Below are 14,698 nucleotides of genomic sequence, written 5' to 3' on the forward strand. Positions count from 1 at the left end.
CAGGGCGGGGTGCGGCCTGGGGCTCACTCCCAGCCAGGGCTGCTGCCTGCAGTCCAGCATGGCAACTTCATTCCTCAGCTAGAGGCTGGGCCCGAGGGAAGTGCAGGTCCCCCTCCACACCACCCGGGAGGAAGGGTCTTCCGTGGAGGGAGCTGCAGACGCCATCCTGAGAGCAGGGCTGGAAAGGAAACAGGCCCACGTGGCCCCTGGAGGAGACACAACCAATAGCAGCACTGACCTCACGACCTTGAAAACTCGGCCTCGGGGTCAGCCCGACTGGGTGCAAATTCCAGCCTCGCCACTTACCACCCGGGTGACTGAAAGCAGACGAGTCAGCGCTCAAAACCCCCGTTTCCTCCTTGGTACATGGGAATGGGAACGCCTACCTCGCGGGTGGTGGTGAGGGTGAAGTTAAATACCGTCTGTAAAGTGTGTCCAAGTGTCTGGCTCAGGGGCAGGGCCCAATAAATGGTAGCCACTTCCTGCTGTGATTTTTTTTTTTTTTTTTTTTTTTTTTATCAGACAGCACAGGACCCACGGCCCCTGTCATGTTGGCTACAGATCAGGCATTTTCCTCAATGTATCCCGCTTCCTCCAGGACCGCTCCAGGCCCGGCCAGAGGAGCTGGTCTGTCTGGCGGAGGAGCCAGGGATGGGAGGGATCGCGGGGCCTCGGGAAGCAGGGTCCAGGGACAATGGAACCTTCTTCCCCAGGTAGTAAGTGGCAGCTGTTTTGGGGGTGTCGGCATGCTCAGGGGGCCCCTTTGTGTGGAGCCCCCAGGCCTGCCTCGCCCTCCCGCCTCCCGCAGCTGCTCATGTGGGGAAAGGGCCTTGCTCTGTGCTTTCGGGGTGCCAGCACACCCTTTGTGCCATTTGCAACTCCGATGAGAAAACTGAGGCCGCTGAAACCGGTTCGGCTCTGTGGGTTGAGCATCGGTCCTCGGACTGAAAGGTCCCAGGTTCGATTCCGGTCAAGGCACATACATTGGTTGCAGGCACATCCCCGGTAGGGGTTGTACAGGAGGCAGCTGGTCGATGTTTCTCTCTCATCGACGTTTCTAGCTCTCTACCCCTCTCCCTTCCTCTCTGTGGAAAATCAATAAAATATATTTTTTTAAAAACAAAACTGAGGCCCCGAGTGGAGAATGGACTCTCCCAGGGGCCCCATGGAGCCCATGACGCGGTCGGAGCTCAAACCTGGTGCTTCCTGTTCTCACCGAGAGAAAGGACTTTGCACGCCCGTTTGGATTCTTGGCGGATGAGCCACAAGGAGGGGAGGGCCCCGTGGGGTCCCCGTCACCTTCCTGTCCCAAAGCCGGGCCTGAACGTTCCTGAGAAGCAGGACCGGCCTCCTGCCGCCTCGGTGTGACCTTCTGGAGCGTGTGCAGCGTCCTCCTCCCCCTGCCCCAGGCACGCCCCCTCCCCTCCTGCGACCAGCACCAGGTGGTGGTGTCCTTATCTGTTTGTAATTAATATTTAACACTTCAGGGTTGCCGGTTCAGGCCCAATATCTCCCCAAGAGACGTGGGGGCCGCCCTCCGCAGCACCCCGGGCCCACTCTCCTCTCGGCAGCCACTAAGTGGACATTAATGAATGCTCCCCCTCTGCCCGCTCTGCAAACAAGCTGCTTCCTGTCGCTGGGGGTGACCTTGGCCCAAGGCTGTCTGTCCGCACCTTGTTAAGTAATGAACAACAGCTTCACAGCTGCACGGCTCTCACCAGGTAGGTGGGAGGGGGCAGCAGAGAGGTGTTTTTTCATTAAAAGCCATAAACCTCTCTTCCACTCCACAGGGCCACAAAGCTCTGTGCGCTCCTCCCAGGGACAGATGCCACAAGGACTCCGTGACTCCTGAGGGTGGAGTCTGAGTGCCTGCGGAGGGAGGGAGGTGAATGACCGGGACCTGTGACCCTCTTCAGGCTGGACCCGGCCCTGGATAGGCTGCAGGCTGCGACCCACAGGTCTCTGGTCTCCTAGGCAGGCAGCCCAGGCCTGCAGTTACAGCCGAAACCACTAGAGGGCAGTGTCTCAGCCGCCGCCGCCCCCCCCCCTCCCCCCTGTGTGGGGCTGGGACCTGGGCATTCCTGAGTGACCCAGGCCCTGAACTCTCTGAGCTGCCTCCAGGCCTGGCAGAGCCCAGCAGGAGGAGAGGAACAGTGGCGGTCGGAGATGAGGAGGCTTCAGCAGGTAATGACTCATTGTGTATTACTGATATTTGCAAAGGAGGAAACGTTGCTCAGGGAAGTGACTTGCCCAGGTTGTTTCCTAAACTTACCTCATCTTGAGAATCCCCTGGGAGCTTAATTAAAATACAGCTTCCCTGGTCTCCCCTCCACTGCCACCTCTTGCCTCCCCCCCCCCCCCCCACACACACACACACTTTCCTGCCAAATCCATGGCTCCTGGGGAATCCAGATTTTTAACAAGCATTCTTAGCGATTCACCTCAGACTATGAGGGCATAGTACCCTTATAACAACAGTTTCCCTGTCCATGGCCTCGAGTCACCTCCCTGGAGTCACCCCCATTGTACCCCCTGGATGGGGGTAGGACTACTTGGGTGGTATTTCAGTCTGTGCTGCCTGCAGACCCTTCTCCCTCCCTGCCTCCCAAGCTGTGGACCCCAGGGTCATAGAGGGGTTGGTTGCCTGAGTTTTCAGCCGCAGAAGGGGGGCCAATGGGGCTGGAGCTCCTCCCTGGTCCCCAGACACCAGGCCCCTCTGGCCCCTCCCCGTCTGAGTGTCAGCCCAGACCAGGAAGCTGTGGCCAGATGTCAACACCGAGGCTTGTCCCTGTGGCAGTCCCTGCCCTGCCTTCCAGAAAGCGGGACAGACAAAAACAACAGCCCGGCCTCGCCTGCTGGCACCCGTCTGGCAGGACACGGGACACAGCTCTGAGACCAGCCCCCTGCTCCTTCCCCCGGGCGGCTGGGGCCCACGTTCCCCGCCCACCCTGCAGACGGAGGGGCACGAGGAAGATCCATTCGGCCTGTAAGTGTGAGGAGAACAGTGACCGGGAATAACCTGAAGTGCAGGAGGGACAGAGGGAGTGCAGGATAAGGGAGGCCGTGGGGAGAAGCTCTGGGCCAGACAGCTCTCCGCGTGGCCACAGGAGAGCCATCAGCTGTCTGGGGAAATGGTGAGGCGGTGAGGCGTGGTTGGCAGGTGAAGTGGCGGTCAGAGGACTGCCCTACATGTGCATAAGCAATATGAAGGAGAAGAAGAGAAGGGAGGGGGAGAAGGAAGGCAGTGCTTTGAAGAATATACCCTAACCCTAACCCTCACCTAACCATGGGTCACAGACTATAGCAGACATTTTACACACTGTAACCTCACACTCATTCTGCAAGACAAGAGTTTGTTCATTCATTCATTCATCCATTCATCTTTAAACAAGCAGACACCGAGGGCCCAGCTATATGCCAGCCAGAGCTCTTGGGTTAGGGATATAGCGAATAAGACAGGCAGGCAAGTTCCCTGCTGCCTTAGATCTTACCTCCAATTTACCAAGGAAAGAACAAAGCCCTTGCCCGGCCAGTGTGGCTTGTGGGTTAGTGTCTACCTATGAACCAGGAGGTCACCGTTTGATTCCTGGTCAGGGCACATGCCCATGTTTCAGGCTTGATCCCCCAGTAGGGGGCAAGCAGGAGGCAGCTGATGGAGGATTCTCTCTCATCATTGATGTTTCTATCTCTCTCTCCCTCTCCCTTTCTGAAGTCAATAAAAACAAAAACAAAACAAAAAATAATGCCCAGGTCTGTGAGTGAGTACAGGTACCAGAACTGGGATTTGCATGCTCCACATCTAACCTCCACTTAGCCTCACTACGTGAGGGTTGGCTGCATTCACCATCAGGCACACCAGGGCCTCCTGTGAGGAGGGGGCATCCCTGGGGTTGGGTCAGCGGACGGGTGGGGAGGAGAAGGCTCTCAGTGGCCCTGGAGTCATGCAGGTGTCAGGGGGCTCTCATTCTGCAGACACTAGTCTCCTGGGCGCCAGACCTGTGCTTCAGGCTTCAGCTTCCTAGATGAATCTCTGCGATCAGATAGCAAGACAGGATTCGTGGACCCCGCTGTACAGAGATGGCTAGCAACGTCCCACGGCCACACAGCTAGCAAGTGGTGGCCCGCCCCCCCAGGCTGCCTCGGGGGGTCAGGGCTGCAGGACAAATCCCAAGCTCCTCTTTCCTGTGTGTACACCTTCACACCCACCCTCACAGCCAATGTCTACATGTGGATCTTGGGAAGCCTTCGATTGGCTCAATACAAGACGGGAGAGAGCTGCCCAGTGCCCCCCCCCCCCCAAAAGATGCTCTTAACACTGCGTCATGTGGGAGGGAAATCTAAGAAAGGGGTTTTCAGCTGGAGTCGCTGCCCCGCTGTCTGGCCCCTTGGACCCACAACTGGCGACACACGACCGACCAACCTGCCCCAACTCCTGTTCACCAGGTCTGCTTCCTCCAGTGTCGCTGCTGTAAAGAAAGTGAGTCCCCAGCTCCGGCCGGAGCCGGGGTCCCCGAGGGAAGGTTTGCCAGCAGCTGCAGATCTGAAACAGTTCTGTCTGCAGAATGCTCAACCTGACCCCTGCTGACGGGAGTGTCTTCAAGTGCCAGTCCCTGCAGACCCCAGAAAGCGAGCTCCTTTCTGTAGCAAAATGAACTTTGAAGGTGTTCTAAACCACTCTTCTCGAATCAGTGAACCTTCAAAGAGAGCTAAATCTGAAGCCTGTACAACAGGTGCCATGCTACACCAAACCTCGGCTTAACATCTACCTAACAGAAATTTTCATGAATTTCTATTTCACAACAATGATTATTTTATATACACTGGCAGCAAATACAAATACAATTCTATCTAATAAAAGAGTAATATGCAAATTGACCATCACACTATCACACAAGATGGCCACCCCATGTGGTCAAAGATGGCTGCCTCCATGTGGACATAAGATGGCCACCACAAGATGGCTGGCAGAGGAGGGCAGTTGGGGGAGGGGGACAGGGAGACCAGGCCTGCAGGGGAGGACAGCTGGGAGCAACCAGGCCTGCAGGAGAGGGCAGTTAGGGGTAATGAGGCCAGCAGAGGAGCAGTTAGGCTTCAATCAAGCTGGCAGGGAAGTGGTTAGGCGTAGGGGTGTCGAACTCAATCAGAGAAGGGGCCAAAATCTAAAATCCAGCCTAAATTGTGGGCCGAATGGTTTACTGAACAGTCATAAACTGTCATTGTGATGGAAACGCAGCAGAGTGCAGTGATGACAGCGCGGTGCGGGCCACATTGCAAGGCCTGGCGGGACGGATTTGGCCCGCGGGCCTTGTGTTTGACACATGTGGGTTAGGGCATGATCAGGCTGACAGGCAGAAGCATTTAGGGGCAATCAGGAAGGCAGGTGAGTGGTTGGGAGCCAGTAGTCCTGGATTGTGAGAGGGATGTCCAACTGGCTCAAGAGTTCCCAGATTGGAGAGGGTGCAGGCTAGGCTGAGGAACACACACACACACACACACACACACACACACACACACCAGGCCTCTAGTACATAGTATAAAAAGTTAAAAAGGGCGGTGGAGCAGGAGACTGAGATTTTGGATTTTGGCTGAGAAATTACTTGTGTTCTCTCTCTCTCTCTCTCTCTCTCTCTCTCTCTCTCTCTCTCTCTCTCTCTCTCTCCCTCTCTCTCTCTCTCTCTCTCCCTCTCTAATGAGAGGCCCTAAGGCACTAAGAAGGGTGGCAGGGGTGATAGGCACGGTGTTGCTGGGCCCCTGAAACCCAGGACAGGGCCAGGATAGCCTTCCCCAGACCTGGTCATCCCCTGAGACCTGGCTCCGGGGTAGCTGCCTGTCTGCCCGTCTAGATGCCTCCACATCATGGTCTTACCTTACTCACGTCTGCCTTCTCAGTGCCCGCCAGGCCTGGCAAAGGGCAGCCATGACCACTGTGAGGGAAAGGGATTGAGGGAGGGGGTGTAGGGAGGCTGGGAAGAAGGGTCCTCAGCGGCCATTCGGGGAGCCTGAGGCATTCGGACAGTGAGGAAGGGATGCCTCCCACTCCCTCTGCCTGCGCCGCATCCCCATACTCACGTGACCGTGACCGCACAGGAGCTGGGCGAGTAGCTGCTGGGGGTGGTGGAGAGACAAGAAGCCACATACCCGGCTGGTGCGGCTCAGTGGTTGAGCGTCGACCTATGCACCACTAGGAGGTCATGGTTCAACTCCTAGTCAGGGCCCATGCCTGGGTTGTGGGCTTGCTCCCCAATGGGGGCGTGCAGGAGGAAACAGATCAATGATTCTCTCTCATCATTGATGTTTCTGTCTCTTTCCCTTTCCCTTCCTCTCTGAAATCAATATATAATTTTTAAAGCCACATACTTCCATTTTGGCCAGTGAAGATGTCTCAGTACATGCCTTCCTCTGTCTTCATGAAGTCTGGGTGCCCCGTCTGACTGTCCCCACTTTTCAGAAGGGGAGTCAGATCAGAGGAGCTGGTGTCTTCCCCAAGGCTCGGTCAGTGGGGGAACAGATCAGAGCTCCGGCAGCGGAGAGGCTCCCCTGATCGTCTTTCATACAACCAGCCGAGCTGGGGACCCTGCCGAGCGAGCGAGCGAGCGAGGAGCCGCCAGGGGGCCGGGTGGGTGGGGACGGCTCCACCTGTTGCTGCCGCCTGCGCTGTGCTGGCCGGAGGGAGCAGCCCCCCCTCGCCCTTCACCGTCCCCATCCATTGTCATCACTGCCTCAGCTGCTATATTTAAGGCCGAGCAGGCGCCGGGATCACACTCTCCTCCCGTCCCCGTGAGCCCAGGGCAAGAAGACACCAGGCACCCTCGTCCCTGGATCTCCTCCCAGAGGCGCCCAAGTGACTCACCAAGTGGACCGGCTGCTGCTGTGAGCACCTCCGGGCGGGACAGGGCGGGAGGGACCCTCACTTCTCACTGGGAAGTGGGGGGGGATGGTGGGGTGTGTGGGGTGTGTGTGTGATGTGTGTGTGATGTGTGTGTGGGGGTGGGGATGGTGGTGTGTGTGTGTGGGGATGTATGTGTATGGGGGTGGGGATGGTGGTGTGTGTGGGGTGTGTGTGTGATGTGTGTGTGTGGGGGGATGGTGGTGTGTGTGGGGTGTGTGTGGGGGGGGTGTGTGGTGTGTGTGTGGTGTGTGTGGGGGGGGGGATGGTGGTGTGTGTGGGGTGTGTGTGTGATGTGTGTGTGGGGGGGGATGGTGGTGTGTGTGGGGTGTGTGTGGGGGGGGTGTGTGGTGTGTGTGGGGTGTGTGTGGGGGGGGTGTGTGGTGTGTGTGTGGTGTGTGTGGGGGGGGGGGATGGTGGTGTGTGTGGGGTGTGTGTGTGATGTGTGTGTGGGGGGGGATGGTGGTGTGTGTGGGGTGTGTGTGTGATGTGTGTGTGTGGGGGTGGGGATGGTGGTGTGTGTGTGTGGGGATGTATGTGTATGGGGGTGGGGATGGTGGTGTGTGTGGGGTGTGTGTGTGATGTGTGTGTGTGGGGGGATGGTGGTGTGTGTGGGGTGTGTGTGGGGGGGGTGTGTGGTGTGTGTGTGGTGTGTGTGTGGGGGGGGATGGTGGTGTGTGTGGGGTGTGTGTGTGATGTGTGTGTGGGGGGGGATGGTGGTGTGTGTGGGGTGTGTGTGTGATGTGTGTGTGTGGGGGGATGGTGGTGTGTGTGGGGTGTGTGTGTGATGTGTGTGGGGGGGGGGGATGGTGGTGTGTGTGGGGTGTGTGTGTGGTGTGTGTGGGGATGTATGTGTATGGGAGTGGGGATGGTGGTGTGTGTGGGGTGTGTGTGTGGGAGGTGTGGGAGGTGTGGGATGTGTGTGTGTGTGTGTGATGTGTGGAGGGGGATGGTGGTGTGTGTGTGTGGGGGGGGGTGGTGTGTGTGGGGTGTGTGTGTGATGTGTGTGGGGGGGGATGGTGGTGTGTGGGGGGGGGGTGTGTGATGTGTGTGGGGGGGGGATGGTGGTGTGTGTGGGGTGTGTGTGTGGGGGGGGTGTGGTGTGTGTGTGGTGTGTGTGTGGGGGGGGTGGTGGTGTTTGTGGGGTGTGTGTGTGATGTGTGTGGGGGGGGATGGTGGTGTGTGTGGGGTGTGTGGGGGTGTGTGTGTGTGGTGTGTGTGTGGTGTGTGTGTGTGGGGGGGGGATGGTGGTGTGTGTGGGGTGTGTGTGTGGTGTGTGTGTGGTGTGTGTGGTGTGTGTGTGGTGTGTGTGTGGTGGTGGGGGTGTGTGTGGGGTGTGTGTGTGATGTGTGTGTGTGGGGGGGTGGGGATGGTGGTGTGTGTGTGGGGGGGGTGTGTGTGCTGGAGAAGGAGCTGCACCGGAGAGCTGGTAAGAGGAGGCAGCCATGGGCTTGGGCAGCACCCAGTGAAAGTGGGAGGGTCTCTCTCCACCCCCCGAACCCCTCCCCGTTGTGTGGCCGGGTCTTCTGAGCAGAGCCCTCTGAGATGCGACAGCTGAGAAACAAAAGCCCCTGGGGGGCCGGGGGCCTGGGGGGCCCGGGGGCCTGGGGGGCCGGGGGCCTGGGGGGCCTGGGGGTCGGGGGGCCGGGGGGCCTGGGGGGCCTGAGGGGCCTGGGGGGCCGGGGGGCCTGGGGGGCCTGAGGGGCCTGGGGAGCCGGGGGGCCTGAGGGGCCTGGGGGGCGGGGGGCCGGGGGGCCTGGGGGGCCTGGGGGTCGGGGGGGCTGGGGGGCCTGGGGGGCCTGAGGGGCCTGGGGGGCCGGGGGGCCTGGGGGGCCTGGGGAGCCGGGGGGCCTGGTGGGCCGGGGGGCCTGGGGGTCGGGGGGCTGGGGGGCCTGGGGGGCCTGGGGAGCCGGGGGGCCGGCGGGGCCTGGGGGGCCGGGGGGCCTGGGGGCCGGGGGGCCTGCATGGCCGGGCAGTGTGGGCTGCAGGCCCAGCAGACCTGAGCCATGCCCGCCTGCAGGACAGCCCGGCGACAGGAAGGGAGCCGCCCGCTGGGCCCAAATCACAGGCCGGAGGGCGCTCACCCAGCCTGGCTCCCTGGCAGGAAACTGAGGCAGACGGGACAGACATGGTCTCAGTTCCTCAGCAGCAAGGTCAGAACGCCTGCCTCTGAGAAGCTGGTGGAACCAGGGCGGAAAGACTGACGGCTGTCTCTGCTCCGCCCACAGGGCCCAGCACAAGCTGCACCCACACACACACACACACACACACCCCACACACACACCCCACATACACACCCCACATACAAACCCCACACACCCACACACACCCCACATACACACACACACACACCCCACACACCCACACACACCACACACACACACACACACACACACACACCACACACACACCCCACATACACACACACCCACACACACACCACACACACACACACACACACACACCCCACATACACACACACCCACACACACACCACACACACACACACACCCCACATACACACCCCACATACAAACCCCACACACCCACACACACCCCACATACACACCCACACACACCCCACATACACACACACACACACCACACACACACACACACACACCACACACACACCACACCCCCACACACACCCACACACACCCACACATACCCCACACACCCCACATACACACCCCACATACACACCCCACATACACACCCACACATACCCCACACACCCCACATACACACCCCACATACAAACCCCACACACCCACACACCCACACACACCCCACACACACCCACACACACCCCACATACACACACACACACACCCCACACACCCACACACCCCACACACACACACACACACACACACACACACCCCACACACACACCCCCAGCACCTCTCTTCCCCTCGCCTTGCCTCTCCGAGGGCTGAGGCTTGGGAGGCAAGTGCCATGTGGCAGGACCTCCTGCCCCAGCTTTGCGCCCCCCCCGCCCCCCGGAGAGGGCACGGGCGGACCCTGCCCACCAGGCACACACAGCCTTGGGGCGAGGCCAGAGGCTGTGCCCCTGGTGCTTAATCCCGAGCTCAGGCAGCGCTTTAAAAAGAAGCGATGGCTCATCCGCTAAAGCGGGCGTCCGGTTTCGGGGAGGCCCCGGAGGCCAGGGAGGGGGGCCAGCCCACGCACTGTGCTAACGGACGGAGCGAGGGGAAGGGAGCCAGCACTGACGCCGGGAACGTGAACCTCAGGGTGGGGCCAGGGCCACGGTGTCCGGAAAGCCGCCCCCCCCCCCCCCCCGCCCCCGCCCCGCCCCCGCCCCGGGGTGGCACCCACCGCTCTCCTCCGGGCTGAGGGGGAGGAGCAGAGGCAGCCGTTCTCGGGGGAGGCAGACCCTCTTCCTGGGGACGACCAGATGGGACGCCACGAGGCCAAGGAAGCTTCGGGGCAGCCGTGGCCCCGGCCAGCACCCCTCGGTGGCCCCGGCTCTCCCGGGGGGTGCCCTGTGGACACACGAAGGAGCACACCGGCAGGAACGGGGAGGCGGCAGTAAGTGCCCACCGGGTGGCATTTGGCGGCCTGAGCCCTGACACCCCACACACAGGCCTCAGGCCCAGGGTCCCGGGAGGCCAGCAGGCCCTCCTGCCATGCCATGAACTTAGAGACATGTCTCTCAGGTGCCCTGTTCACACCAGGTCAGAACACACACACACACACACACACACACACACACACGCCCCTCCAGGGACCCCCGGAGCTGGGCCTCATGGACGCTGGTAGCTCCAGGCTGGAGTGTTAGTCTCGTCAGCTTGCTTCTTCCTGCCCAGGGTCTGCATCAGGTCCAAGCCGGGCAGGGACCCTCCCAGGTCCTGCCCCCCAGAACCCACCCGGAGAGCCTCTCAAGGCCGATCCGGGGACTCTGCCGGCATCCCAGAGCCTCAGCCTCATGGGGCCCCGGGGGGACCCGGAGCCGCCTCTGGGAGGGGCCTCGGCACAGAACCCACAGCAGCGACCGTGGGGCCGTGTCCTCCTCCCCAGGGTTCGCTCCCGGACCCCTGAGCCTCTTCCAGACCCACTGGATCCCACCCTACTGGCACCACCTGGGCCCAGACCTGAACCCCGGGAATTCCAGGGGGAACCCACTCCGTTGTGACCCCCCTACAAGGAGAAAGGCCACGTGGCCTGCTGTGGCCCCAGCCTCGGCCCAGGCCTGGCCTGAGCAGATACGTGGCGCAGAGGCCGAGAGCTTGGAGAGGGGCAGGCCAGGTGCCAGTCATGCACTGAGTGGCCGTGGGCAAGCACTTCCCTCCCCGCGAGGGAAGTGGCCGATGGCAGTGCGGCCGTGCGGTCCCGGCTGTTTACAGGGAATTGTAGGTTTTTACTGAAGAGGGTACATTATAGTGAGGGACACCAGGAGTAATGAAATGAATCAAAATTATTGATGCCTACTAATGTTAGATGTTATTCTAGAGTCTTTACACGTCATCTTGTGTAATCCTAACTAGGAAGTAACATTGTTGGAATTTGGATTTAGGTCTTTGATCAAATTATGGCAATCAAAATGTGAGGTGAAGACTTGTATAGAATGGGGCAGTGGAAATAGTGAAGTAACATATAAGAACATAGGGACTGGGAGCCACGCGTCTGAACACTCCGAATGCACGGCCTGGCCCCAATGAGCATGTGCTGTGACGACTTTTAATTCGTTTGCAGCCTTATTGAAGCTCAAGGTGCGCAGATGTGAAGTGATGAGTGGTGAGAGGAGACGTTTTCTGAGTCGGAGCTAGCTTGTGACGTCCAGATAAAAAAGTGCAAAAGGAAGTAGAGGAGGGGAAGCCTACGTGGCCTGCAGTTGTTCGGCAGCGCTTAGAAAAAACGCTGTACCTACTATGACAGCACCTACTATGTGCTGGGCACTCCTCAAACCTCCACAACCACCTGAGAGGTCCACAGACCCATTTTCTAGACGAGGATCCAAGTCATAGAGTCTTGCCCAAGGTCTCACATTGTAAACCAGAATGAGAAGCTGGGATCACTGGGGCGGGGGGACCCTAGAGTCTCCTCACTCAGCCTTTGTGCTCACTGAGCATGCTCAGGTTGTGCTTTGAAGTGTGAATAGCGTAGGTCACATGTGTCAAACACAAGGCCCGCGGGCCAAATCCGTCCCGCCAGGCCTTGCAATGTGGCCCGCACCGCGCTGTCATCACTGCACTCCGCTGCATTTCCATCACAATGACAGTTTATGACTGTTCAGTAAACCATTCGGCCCGCGATTTAGGCTGGATTTTAGATTTTGGCCCCTTCTCTGATTGAGTTCGACACCCCTAGCGTAGGTGAAGGCTCAGGGGCAGGACTGCGCGTGGCGAATGCAGGGGGAGCAGAGCAAGGACAGCTGCCCGTCCTGAGTCCCAGAGCACTCCTTGGGCTTTACAGCTGTCAATCACCAGGGCGGCTGGGCCCGGCGAAGGCAAGGCCTTGCCCCCAGGTCACACCGCGCGGCAAGGACCAGGTTGGGGCTGGACGCCTGGTCCCCAAAGCAGGGCTCTGCTCACTCAGCGGGGGGACCAAGTCTGCCTCTGTCACCGTGGGCGAGTCCCTCTCCCTCTCAGGCCTCCATTCCCCTGTCTGCCCCCTGGAGAGAGAACCCCACCCGCCACCCACAGCCCTCCCCCCACTGCCCTCCCGGAGGCGCTGGGACCACGTGGGGACTGGCTGGGCCCACGCCTGGTGCAGTGACCCTGCAACCTCGGCTTGGCAGGTTGTTGCTTCCGCAGCCATGACGCTGCCCCACAGCCCTGGAAATGTGGGGGAGCCCCGGCCCCCCCAGGCCGTGGAGGTGCACAGGGTGGAGCGCCGCCAGGAGGAGGAGCAGCGGGAGCAGCGGCAGCACAGCCTGCACATGGGCTCCTCGGTGCAGAGGAGGACCTTCCGCAGCAGGTGGGAGCACGGGGACCCCGCCTGGCCACCGCCCTGCCCTGGGGTCCCCGGTCTGAGGGGGAGGCAGGGCCCTGCTCCCTGAGACCTCAGGCTGAGGAGGGAGCCCAGCCACGCCTGCTGGCCTCCGGGCCGAGGTGGGCAGCTGCAGCCCTAAACTCAGGGAGCCGCAGCCAGGCCCCTAGCCACACCCCGCCATCGCCTCTCTCTCTCTCGGGGCAGCGAGGAAGAGTACCAGTTCAGCGCCGCAGACCACGCCCTGGCAGCCGCCCTGGCTCTCACAACCTCCTACGAGCTGTCTTGGTAAGTGCGGCCATCTTTCCAGGCTCAGAGGGGCCGTCCCATCCAGGCCCCGAGGCCCTGCCTCGCTCCTGGGCGCCCACTCTGCGCCTCAAGCTGCCCAGAGGGACACATCTAGACCCGCGGTCGGCACACTGCGGCTCGAGAGCCACGTGCTGCTCTTTGGCCCCTTGAGTGTGGCTCTTCCACAAAACACCACTGCCTGGGCGAGTCTATTGTGAAGAAGCGGTGTTAGAAGAAGTTTACATGTAAAACATTTGGCTCTCCAAAGAAATTTCAATCGTTGTCCTGTTGCTATTTGGCTCTGTTGAGTTTGGCCGACCACTGGGCTAGGCCAAGGTCAAAGCCCAGGGCTGTCTGGCCACAAAGCCCACGGTCCACGAGCAGTCGTGAGGGGCCGTCCTGGAGAGAGGGGGGGAGGGTCCATCCTCCCCCAGCCGGCTGCTCGTGGTGCGGGAGGGGCTGGGGAGGGGGAGCAGGTAAAGGAGCCCCACGTTTCAGACACGAGTCCCAAGACGGGAAGGGCCTGTGAGTATGAGAACATCAGCAGGCCTCGCCCTGGGCTGGGAGGCCTGGGTCCCTGGGCCTGAAGCAAGTCTCTGAGCCGCAGGAGTCTGTCCTGCCGAATGGCGAGACTAGCCCGGCCAGTGTGTCCCGGTGGTTGAGCCTCGACCTATGAGCCAGGAAGTCTCAGTTCGAGTCCCGGTCCAGGCACAGAGCAGCAGCTGCCGCGATGAGGCTTCATCCCCAGTGGGAGGCCTGCAGGAGGCAGCCAATCAATAATTCTCTCTCATCATTGATGTTTCTTTTTTTTTTTTTATAACAATTTTTATTTTTTTTATTTTTTTAATATATTTTATTGATTTTTTTTACAGAGAGGAAGAGAGAGGGATAGAGAGTTAGAAACATCGATGAGAGAGAATCATAGATCAGCTACCTCTTGCACATCCCCTACTGGGGATGTGCTCGCAACCAAGGTACATGCTTCTGACCGGAATCGAACCCAGGACCTTCCAGTCTGCAGGCCGACGCTCTATCCACTGAGCCAAACTGGTTTCGGCTCATCATTGACGTTTCTATCTCTCCCTCTCCCTTCCTCTCTGACATCAATAAAATATATTAAAAATAAGTAAATAAAAATAAAATGGCTAGACTAATGCCTGTCCACTTAGTTGCAGTGCAAACAGGAGGAACGATGGTTTGTGAAAGGGCCTTGCGAACCATATAGAGAGCAGCTATTATGCACCTACTGTAAGCAGGGCCCATTCACGGTATTTTGAAGGCAAGACGGGATTAAACGTTGCTCTTGTCCTCACGGAGCGTAAACTGCAGGTGGCAATGCTGGGCGTGGGGACGGCACTGCCCTCCCCAGTGCTGGGTCCTCAGCCCCCGAGGTCCTCTGTCTCCACAGGGAGGCCCAGCTGAGGCGCCAGACCTCCACGGTGGAGCGGGAGGAGCGAGGGCAGAAGAGCGTGGGCTTCGGCAATGACCTGGAGAGGACCGACATCGCCCTCCTCCGCACCCAGTGGCTGCTGCGCCAGAGCCGCGACCGGAGGGCGCTGAGGCGGCGGG

General features: G+C 59.9%; 1 protein-coding gene and 1 pseudogene across 1 annotated transcript in view; both read left to right on the top strand.

Moving 5' to 3' along the window:
• Nucleotides 1–2,166: 2,166 nt before the first annotated feature.
• On the top strand, nt 2,167–4,644 carry LOC118723150 (annotated as a pseudogene).
• A 2,042-nt stretch (nt 4,645–6,686) lies between these two features.
• MYOM3 (myomesin 3) overlaps nt 6,687–14,698 on the top strand; it is a 51,469-nt gene continuing 43,457 nt past the window's right edge. Inside the window, exons 1-4 of the mRNA XM_036448264.2 lie at nt 6,687–6,870; nt 12,651–12,829; nt 13,049–13,129; nt 14,538–14,697. Of these exons, the coding sequence (XP_036304157.1) occupies nt 12,669–12,829; nt 13,049–13,129; nt 14,538–14,697 (402 nt within the window). The 5' untranslated portion in view covers nt 6,687–6,870; nt 12,651–12,668. The remainder of the gene's footprint in view (nt 6,871–12,650; nt 12,830–13,048; nt 13,130–14,537; nt 14,698) is intronic.

The sequence above is a fragment of the Pipistrellus kuhlii genome, unplaced genomic scaffold (genome assembly GCF_014108245.1).
Source record: "Pipistrellus kuhlii isolate mPipKuh1 unplaced genomic scaffold, mPipKuh1.p scaffold_m20_p_2, whole genome shotgun sequence".
In the NCBI taxonomy this organism is placed as follows: domain Eukaryota; kingdom Metazoa; phylum Chordata; class Mammalia; order Chiroptera; family Vespertilionidae; genus Pipistrellus; species Pipistrellus kuhlii.